This window comes from Micropterus dolomieu, linkage group LG10 (genome assembly GCF_021292245.1).
Source record: "Micropterus dolomieu isolate WLL.071019.BEF.003 ecotype Adirondacks linkage group LG10, ASM2129224v1, whole genome shotgun sequence".
Taxonomy (NCBI): Eukaryota; Metazoa; Chordata; class Actinopteri; order Centrarchiformes; family Centrarchidae; genus Micropterus; species Micropterus dolomieu.
The window spans coordinates 8,655,745-8,677,747 of record NC_060159.1 but is presented as its reverse complement, the minus strand read 5'-3'; the positions used below and the strand labels follow the sequence as shown (position 1 = coordinate 8,677,747).

The window sequence follows — 22,003 nt, the reverse complement described above, 5'->3', positions numbered from 1 at the left end:
ACTTCCCGCCAGTCGTTCAGAACTAGTGTTGTTAAAAATCAATTTTTTGATACATATCGATACTGATTTTAAATTGATGTTCTTACTAATTTTTTGCAGTATCGATACTGAAAACGCACTCTAACAATCTCTTCAATTAACACGTAGCCTCTCGCTCGCAGTGCCGATTTGTGTTGCTTTTTTCCTTGCATTTTTGACAAATCCCGCCCTACTGTGCTGTAATTGGCTAGTAATCGTCACTTCTGATTGGATGCTGGCAAAGGATATAAGCAAGCCCATTTGTAATCGATGGTAGAGAGCAGCGCTAACTGAAAGTGCTAACAAAACCAACTGAGCAAAGCTCCAGCAGGACCTAAACTCCGACCTCCATTTAGAACTTCGAGAGGTTGGAGACATCTCACCTTTCAACATTAAACAAGATGGGCCAATAAACTGTTGTTGATAAGACAGTTGTCCTGTTGTTGGCCCAATAGACATTTGTAATTCTCAAAACTAAGCTAATCCCCCTCAGAGCTGTCAGACCTGAGGAATCTCAGACAGCATAGTTTCAGTTGATTGGAAAATACTTTGACTAAGGTCAGAAGTAAATTAACTGATGATGTTCTGCTTAACACACAGTACTATTAACTTCACTTTATTTCTCATATTTATTAGATAATTTAGTAATTAAATTCAGTAATTTAATCAATGTGTCAATTTTCCCCTGTGGTATCGAAAATGGTATTGAATATTGATTTCGAATTGATTGGTTTCGAAGTTAGAAATTCCTGTATCGTGACAACAATACTCAGTACTAAAGAAGCCTCTTGGATGAAAAAAAGTCAAGTTTCTTCAACAGAGTCCAGTTTCCCTTGACTCAACCTTCCTTGAATTACTATGACCTGGAAGAATGAGAATCTTCACAGACATCATACACTGATACGCTTTCTTCCCAAGAGTTAGACGAGAGGATCAATTCCACTCTCATGTACGCTAAATATGGCAGTAGAGCCAAAAAAACGATGAGCTTATCATAAAGCAGCAGGGGGAAACAGCTAGCCTGGCTCTGTTCAAAGGTAAGAAATGATTTGCCTACCAGCACCTCACCTAAAGCTCACTAACAAGTTATATCTTGTTTGTACAATATGTACATAAATAGAAATGTAGAAAGAAAAAGTTTTAACTCTACAGGAAGATATGCTTAAATTATTTCTTTCCAAATTCTTTCTGGAATCGCCACTTGTTGCCTGGCAACATAGTACTAACACCAGCAGCCTGTTGCATCAGCGATACGTAAGTTCTACCTTAAGTTACTATTCCAAACAATACGTTGAAACTAGTTAATTTGAGCCTTAAGCTATGTTGATGTTTGGTTACACCACCGAGACTTAAGGTCCATCTTAGCTACTCTGGCATAAAGTCCATACTAATCAAAACAGTGTCGCAGAAAATGACGTTTACACATCCCATGGCCAATCAGTGAACTGCACCATTCTTAACAGTTTATTACGGTTTTGTCATCAACGTTTTGCAATACTGAAGAGGCTAACGGCTAAAAGTAGCAACAAAACACAAACAAAAAGGTACGTAAACAAGGACAAATAATTAGGATTAGGTGATAACTATGAAACCTTAATCTACAGCTAGTCCAACAGTGACATTGAGTGGTAAAACCATTAACTACATAGACGTAATTTAACGGTACACGTGTGACACCAAAATGTGTGACCTATCAGATTCTGTAACCCAAATGGGAAGTTAAGCGCCAGAGGTTTTGTTGACGATGTGAAGCGGCTGCAGTTTGGTGAGGCTTAGGAACCAAAAGTACTTGGTTGGGTTTAGGTACTAAAAATAAATGTAAATGCTCCGTACTTGTATAGCGCCTTTCTAGTCTTTTCGACCACTCAAAGCACTTTTACACTACATCTGCATTCACCAGTCACACACATTCATACACTGAGCCTAAGTGCTCAAACGGAAATTAACAGTCACACTCATTCATACACTGGCGGAACAGACGCCAGTGTACTGGGTTATGGTTAGGAAAACATCGTCGTTTGGGTTTAGTCACAGAATCTGAAAGGTCACAGATTTTGGTGTTATACTTTACCGTTCGTTACGGGTGTAACGGGCAGATGAAATTGTAACATGCAACTTATATACACGTAGGAGCCATTATACATTGGGGGTACATGTCACCCTCATATTTCAAAATCAATGTAATGTAATAAGACATAATTAAACAGTTGAAACGCGGACAAAAATCGTGTAGGTCTATAGAAAACATCTGACACAACGCAAAGGAGGTGCTAAAAAGTTAAGGGAGAAAAAATAAGTTTGCTGGAGGCAGGTTCAGCTAAGTGCCTCAATATTACAGACTTTTCTTCTGTGCTGTTGTTATTACAGCCTACCTGAAGACAGCAGTGAGGGCGCCTGCAGCATGGTGGGTAGTAACTTGTTACAAGTAACGCAAATTTGAAAAATAAATAAATAAGTCATTGTCTTCCTTTATTATTTATATTTTTACTCTTTAATCCAGTATCTTCTTTGGGCCAGTAATCTACTCTTAATTTCACTACATTTTCAATTCATACCTTCATAACTTAACCAGTCTGTGATCTGCATTTTGCTCCATTAACCAAAATGAGGTGTCATCTAGGCTGTGTGCGCTCGGTTACGCAGAAGAGCCCGGTATAATTTGCTCCTCCTGATCCCAGTCACCACCCCTTAAAAATGATGCGCCATGACAACTACTCTGCTATTTTATGGAGGACTTTACAAAGGAAGGACTAGATGTAAGATTTAAGTTGTAACTTGTGTCTACATTGGACTTATTTCAGTTGGTGCAACCCTTAAAACCTTAGCAGCACGTAAACTCCGACTTAAGTTTGTGTAAGTTCAAACTTAGCCTATTTTGAACTTACACATAGTTGGTGCAACCCAGACCACAAAAGACAATTTCATTCAGCCATAATTCTACTAAACAATCTCGTGTTCACGCATGCATGTGCAAGTCTTGTCATGTAAGAACGGAGTCAGCATGAATGTTTCATAATGGAGAAAAGTTAAAAGCCTAACTAAAAGCCATCACCTTTAATGGATGAAATCTGCCACCGTGATTTAACAAGTACAGATTTTTTTTTCTCATTTTGGAATATTTGTCACATGCAGCCATTTCACAGAGCTCTTTTGAGTTGTCAGACTATACTAAGAAAGCACTTAATGTCACTAGTTTAGAAAATAAGAATCACTAAAGAATGGACAGCAGACAGTGAGAAATTTTATGTCAAACTGTGTGACACACACTGAAGGGATGACTATGTATTCACTGCTTATCAGTACTACTACAAAGAGGAATTACAGTCACAAGGTGCAGGAATTGAACACATAGTTCAGTCAGAGCATCTATCTATTTCTGTCCGTCTCCCCTCTGCTGCTCAGTAAATGGCCAGTGGGATGATGGTGCCTGTGGTGCCCTCTTCTGAGAAGACAGATATGCTCTAATGCACCAGCAGCTCCAAGTACTGTTGAAGATGTCAGCCTACGCACACACGTACATACAAAGCAGGGTATGAAAGCCTTCTGGGGGAAAGGTCTGTCGCCCCCAGCAAAAACATGCATACAGACAAGCTGTAAGGCTGGAGCCATGAGGTACAGAGATGTGCACCGGTTGGCTCATTTGACTGACGTACGAGTTATCACACCCTTTGTGAAGGAGAGCATCCACCTCCAAGGGGAATGACAATATCCAACAGCTAGCAACTGTGTTAAATGTAACACTGAAGTTAAATACTCTGAACAAATGGGGATTTGATTATTTGACCCTGAGGTCAGTGGAGAATTAGAGCAAAACCATACAGCACGCTCTATCCTTCCTGCTTATGGCTGAATGTTCCATTTGATTAGAACCTGTAAAGCCGCAGTTATGTTTCCATATGATAACAGTGAAGTAAAATGTGCTAATTTTCTCCCATGTTGACATTTGAGCTTTTTTGCCAACTGCAATGAGTGGCTATTTCCTGGCAGCAGTCTATAGTTTAGTTGTGGCTTCTTACATTCTAACATCCATAAAATTGAAACAGCTTCAGAAATATATTAACTTTACCGACTCAAACAACCAATTAAAAACACCTTATTGTATACCTTTAATAGACATATTTTAGATTACTCCTGAATATAAAGTTGCTCTGTTTACTTACACTGCCCTGCGATGGACTGGTGACCTGTCCAGGGTGTACCCCGCCTTTCACCCGATGTAAGCTGGGATTGGCTCCAGCCCCCCACGACCCTGTACGCAGGATAAGCGGTTGACGATGGATTTTTACTTACACTCTGCTGACTTGCTGAAAAGCCATGATCATGTATCACATTCACTGTGAAGGATAGCCATTGTACTTTGTCAGAACTCTTACTCTTGCTTAATTGATTAGATTCGATACCAATTAGATACCCTCTGAGTCTGTTAAGGGATTGTATAATAATAGGACTCAGTGAAAAGAGATATTAAATTAAAAACTGTTTACACAGGGATTTGTTGCTATACATAGACACCTTACTGGATCATTTTTAAAGATACACTGACTCTACTATATGGTGGCAAATATATTAAAATTAGGTCTCTTTCAGTCACATGTGTAATGTCATGATGTCATCACAGATTACTAGTAAAGACAGTGAGTAAAACTTTTTCTTTGCTGCTACAACACCCATTATCTAGAAGTCTTGTTCAAGAATGCAGATTATGGACTCCTTACTGTTATGAACTGCATCAAGGAATAATGCTGTTTGGTTGTATGGTGGGCCCTCCACTAAATAATTGCAATTTTACTAGACAGTGTCTAGACAAAGGCTAATCCTAACTCAAACCGCCCCATGGTGCAGTTGGTGTTCGACTCTGAGGTGTTGAGAGGGTTACTATTGATTAGTTCTTGCTCTTGCTGATTCAACAATTCTGCCCGCAGTGATCAAAACAGACCCTGGCACCAGGATGAAAACCTGTATTAATATTTATTCTCAATAAAAATGTTCTTACTGAGTATATAAGTTGTCTAGCTCAGGCAGGCAATTCAAGTGGCACTGTGCTCTTGATCTGCTAATCTGTCAAATTACTTTTTGCTTGCCATTACCAACTGAATGGTCTTTTCAAGGTGTCAAACTGAGTTCCTATGCATTCACTGTTACAGTTTCTTTATTGGTCCAGCTTTGACTTTTTTTCTGCAGTAAAAATACCATGGAGAAGCAGATCATGTTTGACTGTAGCTAAATTATTATATATTTACATTTACACAATTCACATTTTGTTCCAATAAAAACCAGTGGTCAGCAGGTGGGACGGCAGGCAATTGTATTACAATGTTGCTACCTGCAATATCACTGATAAAACTCCTACAGGATATAGCAAATATAAAATTCTTCATTTTTACTAGTGATATTAAAATGAGTAGATGATTATCTACACATTGTTATACAATGAGAATATTTTCAGAGGCAATGTAAGTTCTTCCCACACTTATCTTACAATTAGATTTCAAAACTTTTTCATAACTTTAAACCAATTTCCATGACTATAATACTGTCGTGCAACAGAGAGATTTGCAAATCAGATCTTTCCCAACATGCAAAACCTAAATTTAATTAGGATTCCAAAATGTATCAACGGCAATTAAAATGTAAACAAATAGCCTTCAGTAGTTTTTACCTCACATAATATTCTACAATAACTGGGCAACAGTGAATGGACTTGGAAAAGTCAGTGTCCTGATATCTTACAATGTGATACAATTTAATACAAAAGCTCTGCAATAAATCTGTTTGTTCAAATTTTGTTCAAACCTCCAGAGAGATGTTAATTCAACCGCATGTTAATGTTTGATCATAGTTTATAGTGGATTGGCATTTGTAAAAGGCGCCCATGTATGGATGCATATACAAATAGAACGCAGTTATATTTGCAGCTCACTGAATGGAAGAATGATTAATGCTTTGATCAGAGAATAAAGCTTTACTTAAGTCACTGAAAAGGTCTGAGAGAAAGAGCAATTTACAGCCAAGTGTTTCTTACACAGACCCCAGTATGGTATTATGGTGCCACAACAAAGAGCAGAACTAAAATAATTAAAAGCTCTTACTCAAATGTGCTATGTTAACGCTGCATGAAAATGCGACCATTAGTAACCGACACAGATAAGACAGTTTGATAAATTAATAATGAACCAACCACAGGTCTAACTTGAGTAGTAGAGAGCTGATGAGTTACATAACTGCCCTCGACTTTTCAGGATATGTCTTAATGAGTGGTTAGCTGGAAAGGGGCAGCTATGTTGAGAGAAAATGCATCTCATCTCTGGATTTAATGGAGACGAGGCGATTAGCCTGGATAAGTGCAATTCTACGAGTAATTTGATGTAATTAAAAACCCAGTCGGCGCACATTACTATTCTTATGGTGGTCTGATGTGTCGTGTTAATGTGGTCATCACTTAAAGAGTCCCCAGAGCTGTGTGCATGGGTGGTTGAGTTTGTGTTTAGGAAAGTTAATCTCTAGTACAAAACATGTAGACATTAGCTTATCTGTTATTCTGGGAAAGACTATGTAACAGTATCAGTATCAATACCAACCAAAACCAATGGAGCAAATCTAAAACTACTCAATTAAGATTTCTAAAGCATATGTCCACAAAATACACAAAACAATACAACAGAATCTGAGAGAATAGTGATTAGTGTGATGTCTCCTGTGAGATTACCAGCATATGGCGGGTAATACATATTAAATCAGACAGCTGGTAACTGGACAATCAAAATATCACTGCATTCAAGTGTAAACAATAATACACAAGCTGACCACGTTATAAAAGGGGGATCTTAATGGGAAACAGATACCAGTTCACTTTTCATCAAGTTCTCTTTGAGTAGTGCATGAAGTCCAAAAGATAATTTGGATTTCACCAACAAATCCATAAGTCATTCCAGCTAATCAAGCACTAATGCATCATGTTTGTGCAATTGTTCCAGTCAATTACAACTTATCAGAACCAAGCAGAGAGAGGGAATGCACCACATTAGGCTGCTTGCGTTTAGTAGCTTCTGATGTTTACTGAAATTGACTAATCGACTGCACTAAAGTAAAAAAAACTAAACAATGAGAGTAAACGCTCAGGAGACCTTGTATAATTTTCTGTCAGTAGTACAGCCTAAATGCTGAGAAGATGGGCTGCTATTTACTGTTGGAGATAAACAGAGAGAGAAAAAAAAAAAAACACATTATCATAGAAAGCACAACACCAGATCCATTTTAATTGGAATGACAGGCCAGCCAATCCTTTGTGAAAATCCAAACCTTTCTACCACCCATGGAACACTCTGAATGTAATTTGTGATGGACAGATATTCCTAGAAAGAAAACACAATCTCAAAACAATGAAGGTGTCACCTGAGGTCCAGACATCAAATTAACCAGTCAATCAGCACTTAGACAGTGTATGAAGGCTGCTAAGCTTTACAAAGCTTTGATATCAGGTGAAGAAAAAAAAACAGCAATTAAATAACCACCTACATGTTGGCAGTATTTTACATGCTCACCCTTGCCCTAATCCAGGCATCGTCTGTATCACTAACACTAAACCTAGCTTCTGAAAAAGCAATAACCATGTATCGTAATTGGGCATTGTCAGCATTATAACTCTTTTTGTCTAGCATTCAAAAGCCTCCCTCCCTCACTCGTTCACTCACTCACTCACTCTACTCTCCCTTCCCATCACCGTTCTATCATCCTTAGGCAGCACAGCTTGCAGTCATTGGGCATGCACAGAGGCAATGAGCAGCAATGCTCAATCATTCCAGTGCAACTCTCCGGGCTCATTTGTTTCAGGCAGAAACGTAAGCTATTTACAATAATATATATGGTTATATGTGTTGCACAGTAATAAACATTACAATCCTGTGAAGAGGATCACCACCCAAACTTGTCAATTGTGTACACTAAGCTATACACAGTGATGTGCTGGGAATGAAAAGACCCACAGACACAGAATGAATCTTCAGAGACACTACCATGTCATCAGCTCATCTGCACCCTAAAACAATAAATGGAAGCAAGAGGCATCATGGATGATTTTACATTCATTTCACGCTTGGTGCCACAATGATCCAAGAGGCATCTGTGCCCACAAAATGGCAGCTTAAACTCAGCGCTTATTCACTAAGGGCTTTGCATGGATTTTATTAGTGAGCGTTGCAGGGTGTCAGAGTGTGCAGCTCAAGATTGTTTTCCTCTGGTAGCTGAGACTAGCGTTGGGAGAATCAATGTCCAGTTCTATTAACTAATAATAACTTCGGCATTTCAGTTTCAGGGAAGATGCTTTGTTTTCTGCTGTTGACCACTACTGTGTTCTAACTGTATCCCCTGGGAAGCTGAAGAAATATTGCATCCGCAGAACCAGATACAATTCATCACCTGTAGTATGTACCAGATGCCGTTCAGAACAGTTTAGGGTACATGTAATGTAAACTGAAGACAACCCTGTTTAGCATTTGCCAAACAAATTCTGTCCTTTAGTTGATCCAGCCTAGATCTTCATTTTCTTCTCAAACTTTCAAATTTGGAACAAAACAAATGATATCAAGAAAGAAAGCAAGTGGGAATATTTTGATGAAGGGATGGAAAAGAAAATGTGAGAGAACCACAGGCAAAAATAGTAGCAAACTAAAAAAAAAGTCTCTTTAACCTTGTCTGAACTTAGATGCCGTTAGCTAAACACTTCACATGTAAATCAACTCTCAATTCATTGAAATGTCGTGTCAAATGTAGCACACAGAGCAGAACTTTAGAAAAGCGACAGTGGCAATTAAATAGGTTTGTATGTGTAGGCGCTGCTGGTAAACCAAATACTTGACAGATATTATGGACATCAGTTAGCTTTCAAAAAACATTTGCTTCAAGGTTAAACTTCTCCCTTCCGTAAGTGTAGCGGGTCCTACGTCAATGTAAACAGAAAAAGGCACAGATGAGAAAATCAAGTTACTAGAATTTTCTTCAACAGTGCTTTGTGTTTGTTAAAAGGAAAACCTTTAAACCTACAGTATTTCTTCATGCACTGTAACCATGACAGCACGTCACAGGCTGCCTGCATGCCTGTTGTACTTCTGTCCTGACCAAAAACCCAGGCCATCCTCTTACGCAGAAACTACTTCAGACTGAGGTAAAAGGAAGCAGAGATGTTTATTATGACTTTAAATATCCTATCAAGGTCTTGTGATGGATTGACACTGTCTGCTTGAGGTGATGTGAGATACAAGGCAGGGGAGAGGCAAAACACAGCGTTCCATCTACATGAATGCAGCCTGGGAGCTGTTGCCTTGGGCATGCTGTTGAGTGACGCAGAGGACACATTATGCAGCGCCCGCATCATTATTCTTTTCTTCCGCAAACAGTTCAACAGTTGAATAAGGACAAGCTTGTCAACTTGCAGTGGAAAAACACTGGTGAACCATGCCAAAAAAAAACAGACTGAGAAAGGTTTTTGCCTAACTGGAAAAGTGGCACACCACTTAAGTAGGAGTATGACATTTAAGAAAAGCAAGAGAATAATCAGCATATCAGACATTAATATGTAGTTGGCAATTGATAGCATATGCCTTCCAACTGTCACAGCAACAAACAGCTGATTTAGCTTGCAAAAAACAGTCATGAATGAATGAGAGGACTAAATTATGAATGAATGGAAGGCACTCCATATGAACCAGATCCTTGTGGTCATGCACTACAAATGAACCCAGGGCTGTGGCCCAGGTAATGGGCCTTGGGTTTTTAGCTCCTGCTGGGAGGAGTGGCAAGAGAGGGGGAGGGGAATAGAAAGAAGGCCTGTGACAGGGCAAGGGAGCTGAGAAACCATGACAGAGCTTTCCATGCAGGCTAATGGAAACCACATCCTTCTTCCTTGCGCATTAACAACAGCAAAGTCTCCCATCTTCCTACCCCTGATTGACCCGGCTGCGGCAGCACCTGCCCCAGCCATCTAGATCTCAACATCCGCGCTTATTCACGACCACTGCTTTTAACACCTGATTCAGAAATATCCTTAGCTTTCAAAAAGCCTTTCACGTAACTTTCTCCATGGTTGGAAATAGTGCACTTCATCCCTGCCACCACTCTCTCTTATATCTGAATGTCACAGGCAATTCTCGGCTCTAGGCAAACAGAAAAGAGGGATAGATGGAGACACAGAGAGGTGGCCCAGATAAAAGCCCTATAGAACTGCAGATACCAAAACAGCTCCAGATAGGCTTCCCCCTGCAGGTAATGATCTGGGATAACTTTAACCTTCATGTGTCCCGACCTTCCACAGAAGAGGAAGGGAAAGCCAACAACCCCAAAATGACTTGGCTGGAGTGGGTGCCATTTCCTGAACAGATTATTTCTTCAATATTGGCGCAGATATTGGCATCTCCTCCACCAGATGCTACAATGCTACTACGCTTTCATTATGCGGCTGTGTCATATTTCCAGACATGACTGACTCTGTGATCAATTAGCCTAATAGCTGCCTTGCTGGGGTGCTCCAGGTGAGAGCTGGCTGCTGAAGTCACAAATTAATCAACCGAGTTGGCTTAATTAATTAAGCCTCTGGTGGAGGCTGATAACGACTCTCCCAAGAGCTTCTAAACTGGTGGTCCGCATCTGTGACATTTGGCTTTGTAGATAAAGACTGCAGCTAAAAGTAGCATATAGCAGGTCCACTGTTGGCTGTCACCCTTAAAAAAAAAAAAAAAAAAAATAGGTGAGAGGTCTGTCTGGATTACATAACAAATCAATTAGTTGATTAACATTAATTTATACTCTTGTTTTACTTTAAATGTTAGCTGGGGCCCTAATACATATGCCCTAAAAATGTACACCCGATGTGAGTTTATTAAGTACACCTGCACAATATCATGTGATAAAATGATAAAGCATACATTTGTGAACTTTTGGCTTTTGAAATGAGTTCAAGAGCCATGTTCAGTTTTTGTTCAGACTGCCAGAGATGCTGAATGAGCTCTAGGCATGTAGGCTGTTGTTAGTGACTGATGTACTGCACTGCATTAGATTCTATGTAGTACATCTCTACCCTTGAGCAAAAAATCTTTTAATCTTTAAAAAACCACTGAATCAAGTCTGATGTTACGTGTTCAGTGAAGCTCCATTACCTTACCCTGGACTGAATTATTTTTGGGGGTAACTAAGCAATTCAGTCTAAATATGAAACTCCCCACTACCTAACTGTTTTCTTCTGGCTTAGCGGGTCAAGATAAACTGCAGTGAGCTTGAGACATGCCCTGAGTATTACATTATTGATGGTGGCCAACAGAGGCCCTCATCTCAAGAGGAGACCATCTCCCTGGTTTCCATTAGGGAGGCTCTCATGAGGGACAAGCACCACCTTGTGTTAGACAGTTGTACTACACAGACACACACACACACATCTATCAAAACTTTGGCTACAACAAACAGACCATTATAATTAATGCTTACTGCTTCACCAAATAAATAAATTCATGTCACATATTTGCCATAAAGTAAGATAAAGCTGTGTCACACAGAAAAGGCATCACATGTGATTTGCAACGTTTGGTGAATATTTTTTCACTCAGAGGATGTGTTATGCCGCTTACCCTGCCTCAACACTTTTGTCCGTCTTTTCTAGATTGTTGAAGGCGCCTCTTTTAGCCCATCTCACCCTCCTTATTTTGTCCAGGTGGAAGCTAAAGGGCATTTTTCAGATTACATGTAAAACCTGCTTACCTCTGATTCATTCAGGTAACAGCCTCATTAGTCTGCCCCCCTGCCCATACCTGGCCCTCCCTTCACCCTTAGGCACCTGCCGTTTGCCACAGGTGGGCATGTAATTGCTCTGTGGCATGGTCATGTTCTGAGTGGTTAGGAGAGAGCAGTCTCGCTAATGAGGCTGCTCAGCGTGTTGCTTCCCCACTGCGGAGAAATGTATGTGTATGCGTGTGTATGTGTGAGCATGCAGGTGTGTGGCACCACATACATCTGGTATAACTGTTTTCATACAACACAGCTGCTTGCTGCTGCGTCAGAGACAGTTAAAAAACAAGATGAGAAACAGAGAATCAAAGTTTGAGTGTGAGTGAGTCAAACAGAAAGGTAAAAGTGCACTTATTTTGATTTATTTCTGCATTTGTTAGAGCTGGGGTGTAACTGCATTTCTTTTTATAAAAATATGCAGGCACAATCAGTATGAGGTCATGTGCAAAAAAGCTATTGCACATGATTTTACAAGTGGTTAGCAAAATTGTAAAATATTATTCAGTGATAGTAGTCATTTTTCGCCATTTCACAAGCAAATTGGTTCAATAAAGTATCTACCAAAACTATTTTTTATCAACATGTGGCATGATGAAGTGTATTTCGTACCGTGGCAGTGGACACACTACCACTCATTTACCTTGTCCTATAAAGGTGTGAAGATACATATGCACGATCACTTTGTCCTTCTTATCAACCACCCTGTTTAAGTTCAGGTTGTGGAGCAATTATGCAAGTGTGTGGTCTGAAAGACGGTCTGAATACTCACTAGTGGTGCACTGTTTGTCAGTGGCCTCGCCCTGAGTGCTGCTCCTGGCCTGCTCCTCTCCCGCAGCATGGTGCTTTCTGGTTGCCACAGCTCCCGGAGCTGGCGTCAGCTGAGCTGGCGTCAGGAGGTCTGCAGTGCCCACGAAGGATCAGTTACCGACAACAGACAACACTCTGTGTGTGCATGTGCAACTGAGTGTGTGTAAGTGGGAAAACACTTCTGAAATATACTGGTGGAAGGAGAGAGAGAGTGAGTGTGTGAGTGTGTGTGTGTGGGAATAATATGGGTGGGGGAAATTGATTCTTAGATGCATGGCGAAGCGGACAATTCTGAATCGATTCACAAATGTCAAAAAATGATTTTCTAAATGTTAATTGATAACGTAATGTTGACGGAACTTAAAAGGAGGAACTTGGAAGTCCGGCCTGGATAGTCTGTGGCGTTCACATAACGCACATAACAGAGACCAGTGCTCTCTTTGTATTCGGCACACCGCCGAATGACCACCGCTAATAAAATTTCACATCATTATTAATATCAATGCGCAGCTAATGATACTACTGCGATGGACTGGCGACCTGTCCAAGGTGTACCCCGACTTTTGCCCGATGTAAGCAGGGATTGGCTCCAGCCCCCCGCGACCCTGTATGCAGGATAAGCAGTTGACGAAGGATGGATGGATGGAACTAATGACACTAAACACTTGGCTAGCGTCCTCTCCTCGTTCTGAAGCATCGGTCTATCATTTTATTATAGCAGCCCTCTGAATCCTAAACGAATCACGAGGTGCCTAGAGATTCCCACCCCTAGTGTATAAACACCAAAAGGACTATGAAGGGACTTTGACAGACAATAATAAAAATGTCGTATAACAGAAAAAGAAAGGGTTGTGACACGGTGTGTTAGGTACACACACACGTCAATCAACACAAATCAAATCCAGTATAATTTTTCACTCTGAGAGCTTGAGCGTGACGGGAATTAAAATCAGAAGTGGAGTCTAGCGACACGCAAGACCCTGAAAATTAGACATTTCAACTCTGACATCAAGTGATATTTCATTTTTGGGCCAACTTTATCACAGCTCCTTTCATCTTGTCACGGGGGAGAGAATCCCCCCAGATGCACTGTGGGTTTTGAACACTGCTGCAATTGGACATCATGCAGTGCTGGGCTAATTGATAGCTTTACAACGGGACCTTGACTGGAAGATGAAATATTTACACTTCTGTATTCCTCCTCACAGGCAGTTGACTTTTGCTCTTGCAATATTCATTTAGCATCCTGTGCTTTTAGTAGCTAAAAAAGAAAATCAAAAGCAACAGAGTGACTTCTGAAAATTGCTTCCTCTTTGGTAAGTTTCCCACTTGACATGGAAGTCAGGCCACAGTGGCTTAAGTCAGAAGTCAATAGGCCCTTAGGGGGTAGGAGCTGTGCACACTGTAATGTGTTTTAGAAGAAATTGTTGATCTTCTTGTGCAGTTCCCATAATACTTGTTTGAGCTTTAAAATATTTCTAAAAAACAATGTGCGTGATTGGCTCATCTCTCTGAATTGGTGAAGATGAAGGATGTTTAATTGGGAGAGCAGTAGGCACTTAGATGTGTTTGTTATATAGCAGAATGGTTGTTTTATCATGTATGAAAATACAAAAACCAGGAAGTGCAGGGAGGGACATGTCTTTATCATCAATCAACAAAAGAATCAAAGCAATGTAGTTTTAGTTTTTAGACTTATTTCTGATTCTGTAACCTTGGTTACCAAGTATTGAACATAATGTATATTGTATAATTTACTACGACTGTAGTAGTCTTTCAATATACTCTGTGCAGGGACCAACAGTGACACTGTCTTTTCTTCCCTTCCTAGATCCAGTTATGAAACTGGGTGTAGAGATGAGACAATTTCCGGTTTAACAATAAACCATGTAATGGTAACCATGGTAAAATTCCTGACGGTTATTATTGCCGTACACATTTTAATTACCATGATAACAGGGTTTGGTTACTGCGCTATTATAAACTCACGGCAAACACTGTCCAGCATCAACCAAAGTTAGCGACAGTCTCCCAGAAGCAGGTGCGCATTTGCAGTATGCAGCGTGGGTTTTTTTGGGTCAATGACAACACGGCAGAAGACAGCGCTGCAGAGATTTTTCAGTCACTCTAAAGTCTGGTCGTATTTTAGTTTTTATGAGAGCGCTGAGGGAAACTTGATTGAAGAAAATAACCTTATAGTGAACGCAGGGTGAGTTAACTTTTAGCTTTGGTTTGTCTGTCTGACTTGCTAACAGCTTGTAAACTGAAGCTCTCAGTGTTAGCTGCTCTTGTAAAAACACTACACGCTGTTCTGCGTCAGTCGTTGGGCTCATTGCAGTTACTATCACTGTCTTCTAAAGACTTATTTGGTTTCATGTAATTGTGCATGGAGTTGTTGCACTACCTATTTAATGTAAAATATAAAATCTTGAGAATGCACACTTTTTTCTACAAGGTATTGGCTGTTATTTTATTGTTTGTGCAAACAAAACGGCAATTGTATTTGTAGTTTTCAATATAAAACTTGTTGAAATGGTTTCAGAGTGTGTATCAATATATTTTATTATTTACAATAACCCTAGCTGAGTGAGAATAATATTTTGTGCATTGCATGTGCAGGTATGCTTGCACAAAGCCACGTTTTGTCTTGGCAAGTGCACAGATGGACCTAGCTCGGCCATGATAAGATACATAAATTATTGGATATTTTCATTTAGTATATTTAAACACCGTTTTCCACGGGTAAGTGAGAGCACTATTACATGGGCACTTTGTTCAATGTAAGGAAGTGTGTTAATTAGCCTGTTCCCATGTGGGCAAGTATAGCAACAGGAATATTTGCATATGATTATATGCCTTCATGCTCAATATTTGACAACTTGCATAAAAGTCAATACTTAAAAGCTTCAGTGTACCATTTAACTACATCGCATACGTGTTTCTTGTGCATAAACCTCATTTAGATTTTTCCCTTAAATCCACTCATCAACGCTCGGGGCTGTTTGGTGAGTCTAGAGATGCAGAGCGCCAGGCAGACAGCTAGCACATAAGGTACTGTCTGGAACACTGGAGCCTCGGGCATTGCTCCTTTCTGCGCCACATAGTCTACATTAAAAACTGACTGCTCCATCAAGCACTACTGGGCTAACCTACAGACCCCCACGAAAAACAGGTTTATATTCTCTAAAATAATCTATCAAAGACTTAGTACAAAAAAAAAAAGAGAGGGTGAGAGGGCATGCTGGGAAGTACACAGCAAAAATGCGCTGGCTAGGGCTCATTGTTCAAGTTAGTGAGTATTCCTTCCAAAATGTTTATAGATTTAGATAAACAAATTATGCTTTTAAGTTCAGTGTTATTAGTCTGCTATATTAGTCAGATTTATCAATAATATCGTGAAGACAACCATCCCCAAATAAAGAGGGCAGCACAGAACATATGAGTATTTATCAAGTAAATTGAGTTATTAAAGTTTATGATCTTGCAAAACTGTGCTTTTCATAAGAAGCTAAGTGCTAATTAAGGATGTTTTTGTGCATGCAAATTTTTAAAGAGAAATGTTCAAATTTTATTAGCGTCACCCCTTAATTGTAAAACAGTGTAGAGGGATTTTCTCACCCCTCTTCCTTCGCGCCTCCTTGATCTCTTCACACATGCGGTCAAACTCCGGGTCCAGCTCGGCAGCAAATATAGCATGGGCTGTGTCCTTCAAACTGCACGCTCGGTGCCTGATCACCTTGTCTGAGAAAAGAGACAGTGAAACAAAACACTACTGTCACAAGACACAAAACGGTGGTTTTCTGTGTGGACGCAGGACATAAACCAGTATAATCTGACATCGTCATTATCAAAGTTTTTTATTCAGATATCAGTTAATTTTGATCCTGCCATCAAGGCGTGCGCAGGACTGTAGTTTGATGTTGCATGTTCTCTACACCCTATCATGGATGTAACGCAATGCTGGGTCGAATCGATAGCTGGCCCGCCCCATTGCACTGTATCTGTGAGAAAAGGGATTGTGGCATTTTCTCACAGAACAAAAAGGATAGAGCTGGGCTTCTGGTGAGGAATGTTAGCGGACAGAACTCCAGACATGCATGGGTCTTGATATAAACACTTACACCATCTAAGACAAAGCTGGATGTACACACAGGCGCACATACACACAAGAATGCAATCTGAAATATCTCTTTCTCTCTCTCCTTAGACCTTTATAACTCTAATGCCTCTTTTCCCTTAGATGTACCACAGCATCATTAAACCCTTTTTTCCCTATTCCTGCATCTATCGAGGGAAAATAAAGGCTGAGCTGAAGAGGCAGGCTAAAAGCACAGTCACCATAAACAGGCAGTCCCTCATTACGGCAAGCAGAGGAAGAACAATTCAGGCAGTGAGTGGCAGAGAGGTCACAATCTGCCAGCTTCCTTTGTCTAATTGGAGGATGGCTGCGTAATTGCGATGGAGGCAATTTGTGTGTGTGTGTGTGTGTGTGTGTGTGTGTGCGCACACGCTACCTACAAGTGCATTATAAGGGCAAAAATGCCTGTCAGTGGAAGAGGTGTCAAAGGCCAGCTGGGATGCAGAGAGCTCATCAGCACCCTTATGGGCACTGCCTAACCTTTCCCATCCTGAACAGACGAGAATCTGCTGACATACAACGCTGCTGCTCACAGGTTTCTTCAGTCAAAAGGCTGTTATCACTATTTCCTTCAAGCAACAAAGAAGTATTTGTGACAGTCACATTGTGGAGCGCCGAGATATCAGCCTTTTTAACATAAAGTAATTATTTAGCAAGGTGAGGAGGTGAAAGACAAGGAAGCCAGTGCATGGAGGACAATACGATAAAGATAGCGTGAAGGACACGGAGAAACGGACCACTGAGGGATAATGAGGTTTTTTCCCAGCACTTTGTGAGCTGGTGTAGAACTTCCCAAGCAGCATAATTGTGCAGGGTCTGGGCCATATTCCCTGGGCCGAGCACTGGGTGAGCAGGCAAGAGGCTTCGTTAGTCTTCTTTATTAAACTGCCTAATTGCATTTTTCCCCTTTAGTGTATCATTTGTAGACCCTGCATTCCAACAAATGACCCAGGCCCTCGCCTGCAAAGACAGAGATATGATTTATTCATTTGGGCTGGCAGAGAATTGCTTCCCATTAGAATGAGGGAGCTATATCTTTGCGAGGGAAACGGAGCATCTAAACACACAAGGCGAGAATTAAAATGGTCACATGAATTGAATGGCCTACTGTATGCAGCTTTTAATTTACATCATGGTATGGCTGTTGAGAATTTGACTCTGGTAGAAAAGTACCTTTATCTTCTGTGAAACAAGCTCTTTTCAACTTTTCCCATGTCATTTTTTAATGTATGTACACTTCCCAAAAAGTAATAGAAGACTTAATCATCTCTGTATAAAATTAAGTCAATTAAACGTGAGGGATATCAATCCAATAGGTAGTCCAGCTCCTCCAGAATGGCACATCCCTACGTGCTGTCACAAGGTTTGCTGTGTCTCCCAACAGTCTCAGGATCCTGGATGAGATACCAGGAGATGGGCCATTACACAAGGAGAGCTGGACAGGGACATAGAAGGGCATCAGCCAAGAGGCAGGACCAGATCTGCTCCTTTGTGAAAGGGGAACAGGAGGAGTATTGCCAGAGCCCTACAAAATGAGCTCCAGCTGGTTGCTGGTGTGCATGTTTCTGACCAGACTGTCAGAAACAGACTCCATGAAGGTGGCTGTCCATGAAGGGACAGACATCCTCTAGTGGGATCTGTGCTCACAGCCCAGCACTATGCAGCTTGACTGGCATTCACCAGAGAACACCAGAATTGGCAGGTCCACCACTGGCGCCCTGTTCTCTTCACAGATGAGAGCCAGTTCACACTGAGCACCTGTGACAGATGTGAAAAGGTCTGGAGACACTATGGTGAACATTTTGCTGCGTGCAACATCATCCAGCATGACCGGTTTGGCGGTGGGTCAGTGATGCTCTAGGGAGGCATATCCTTGGAGTGTCGCACAGTCCTCCACGTGCTAGCCAATGGTACCCTGACTGCTGGATGAAATCCTCAGAGCCATTGTCAGACCTTTCACTGGTGCAGTGGTCCAAGTTGAAGAAACCCATCTTAACTATAATTTGACTGCCTGGAAGTACGGCTGGGGCAAATCATCAACGTAGTTAACGGTATTGATTTCAAAAATATGTTGATTTGCATAACGTGTGTCGGCGCATGACTGCATCCGGTATTAACAGGGATTCCCCTGGAGAACAAGCTGCAGCTACCTCGCCTTCGACCAGCCAAAGTTTGGGAGTATTTTAGACAGAGACCCAACAATGTGGTGCTCTGTGAGCTCTGTGAAATAGCTTCACTGGAGCAAAACTGCTGTGCACGAACACGTAAAGCGAAAGCATCCCAGAGCACTTTGTCAAGACGGCATCAAGTCAACACTGCTGATCCAGTTTACTTTTTGTCTCCACACAAGCATGTTTATTAAAATTATCAGCATGAGGAGCGTGTTTCTGTAGTAGTAGTAGTCATTTCAAATTGATTTATGTTTAAAGTAATTTATGCATCACTGCTGTGATAGTAACATAACATTACACCATGTGTCATCTAACGTTTGACTGTTTTATTTAACTGCTATATATATATATATATATATATATATATATATGAGAAAACAGCTTAAAATAACACACACAAGTTCCCTAAAATGTATGAGCATGTGTGTAATCGTGAGCATGTCTGTAATTTTCTTCCTCACCTCCGGGATCCTTGTCAGGATTATATTCTAAAGCATTAGCGCAGATAAGATCGATGTCCACCAGGAAGTCCTTTACTCTCAGGTACTGGTGGGTGTCAATCTTGGTCATGACAGTGGACAGGTCCATAGGCTGCCGAATAACCTCCAGGTAGTCGGACACCTGACACACAAAGTAAATTTTAATAGAAGGGCTAAAACAGGCTTTGTCAAACAGTGAGTGAGATGCCAGGGTGTGCGTCCCAACATGAGTCCATTCCCTCTTTACCTCCTCGATGTCAACTGGCTTGCTGAAGATGCTAAAACGTTTGTCAGTGGCCAGACGCTTGGTCACATCCCTGAGAAAAAGCCTGAGCTCCCGTAGCGTGTTCTCCTCCTGTTCAGCCAAGCGGCGCTGCTCCTCTGCTGACAGGGCTCTGGGGCCTGGAGCCTCTTCCACCGGCAGTACCTCTTCACACCTCTCTGTTAGGAGAGAAAAAGTTGAAGCATAAACAGAGGAGTATGCTCACAAAATAAAGTTTTCACAGCTTCCATCTATAGACAAGACCTAAAGATCTAACACCAAGAGAGATCCAGAAACAAAATAAAGAATCTGCGTGTTTGCCCATAGGAAAGAAAAACACAAAGGGCTCCGCTAAGGGCAAAATCACTACACCAACTTCGCATATAATATATAAAACACACAACTAGCACGTTGGTTAGAAGTGAAAAACCATCTCATCTCAAACCTGATCCTTGACCATTTCCTCGGAACATCATTGCAGACAGACCAAAAAATACTTAACCCAGGTGAAAAAAAAAAAAAGAAACATGTTTTAAGATTCTTGCAGGTGAAGAAAATAATCTAGCTACACTCCTTCCCAAACACAGGTTTGAAATACACTAAGGAAAAGCCTCTCACCAATGATAGAGTGATAAGGCAAGGGAAGCATATATTCGCCCTCCTCTCCCAATGCACCAGTCCTCGCCTAAGGCATCTGCTGGCATCGTTCGGAATGTTCCACAGTACCTTGGGCCGCTTCAGTCACTAGCAGCCATCTAAACCCTGATTCTAACTGTGGCGAACAGCAGCCGGGCCCTCTCATAGCAATTCAACTACCTGCCTTTCGGCAGGCCTATCTGCTGGAAGCCAGACTGCAGACCCCTGAGGAGCACAGGGCAAGTAAAGCGGCTGGACCCCTGCCTTGCATCAATAAGGAAACTGCGGATGAACACTGGGCACCATTTCCATTCGAAAGCCTGGGGCAATGGCAGCTGGAGTGGTGGATGGGGGCGTCACTGGATGTGGATTAAAATTGGCCAACAATTTGATATAGGTGAGGGATATAGAGGTCCAGGAAAAAAAGAGACTTCACACTGGGACAATCTTACATTTGACCCTCAATATCTTACATCTGTACTTTTCTATTATTAAATCAAGTGAAATTAAACCTATTCAGTATATGTCCAACATTAAACTCCACTGTGTGAATGTGATTTAGGCACACGCACACACATGCCTGTGGGGATTTCTCATTGACATATTGCATTCACTAGCCCCTTACCTTAACCATGTTGTAACCTGAACTAGAGCCCTGCACGGGGCTCAAATCTAGGCCCGACCCGCTCAGGCCCTAGCCCGACCCGTGTCCGACAGCTCATCAAAATTATTAGCCCGAGCCTGTTTCTGTTTTTTTGTTTTGTTCATTACATAGCAACCGCCTGCCCTATTTGCAGCCATTAAAATATGTCAGTTTTGTTAGTTATGTTTCTTTTCATTTCTTAATGAAAGACAAATGTTTGGAGCCTTTTCTTCAGCCGAGCCAACAGCGAGTAAAACATGTTTGATCAATTTAGCCTCTCAAATCAACGCTAATACTTTACTTAGCTACAATAAAATCCATAATTATTATTTATTTTTTTATATTATATATATACACACACACACACACACACACACACACACACACACACCTCAAGCATATCACACAGACCATTAGTTTAATAAATGTTTATTCATTAAACCAGTGAGTAAAACAACATTTTTGAAATACTACAGTGAAGCAGGCAGGCTGCTCGAAACAGCGCTCGAAGAACGAAATGAGCAATAGTCTACAATCTAAACAAATTAAATAAATTAAAAAAAACTTGCAGGTTCTCTTACCTTATAATGCACCAAAGAACATGGCCATTCTTTTTCCAGTAGTTTCCAACAGTTAAACGAAAATAAAGTCCAATCAAACGAAAAGTTAGAACAGTCAGAGCATCGTGGAGAAAAAGAACAGCATCCACAGTGGAAGGTTTTAACCCCGTCCTCCTCTCTTCTATCACTCTTCCCACTGCGCTGAAGACATGTTCGCTGCTGATGCTGGCGGGGACACTAAACACAGAGCGAGCCAGTCTTGACAGTTGCGGTAGCAGGGTCTCATGCTGTTTCCACCAGAGCAGCACATCTCGCCGAGAAACCTTCTGTGTGCGTGCGTGCATGCGTGTGTGCGACTGTCATGTCAGTCATATATCAGTGTAATTATAAGATTAACAGAAAACAGGTTATGAAATGTCTTTCTATGTTTGTTTTTCTATCGTCGACGTCAACTTCTCCTATTTTCTTTTAATTAATGTCTAAAAATATAAAAAGCATAACCCAAAAAAGGCCAGAGGCC

The 22,003-nt window shown here is 41.0% G+C and overlaps 1 protein-coding gene across 2 annotated transcripts in view; it reads right to left on the bottom strand.

Annotated features, from left to right (window-relative positions):
- The window catches only part of atad2b (ATPase family AAA domain containing 2B), a 74,324-nt gene that overhangs the window by 32,317 nt on the left and 20,004 nt on the right, over positions 1-22,003 (bottom strand). Inside the window, exons 21-24 of one of the 2 annotated variants that reach the window (XM_046060556.1) lie at positions 19,630-19,823; positions 19,365-19,524; positions 16,213-16,335; positions 12,557-12,685 (exon numbers count right to left, since the gene is read on the bottom strand). In XM_046060556.1, the coding sequence (XP_045916512.1) occupies positions 12,557-12,685; positions 16,213-16,335; positions 19,365-19,524; positions 19,630-19,823 (606 nt within the window). The remainder of the gene's footprint in view (positions 1-12,556; positions 12,686-16,212; positions 16,336-19,364; positions 19,525-19,629; positions 19,824-22,003) is intronic. The other variant, XM_046060557.1, reaches the window with a different exon arrangement.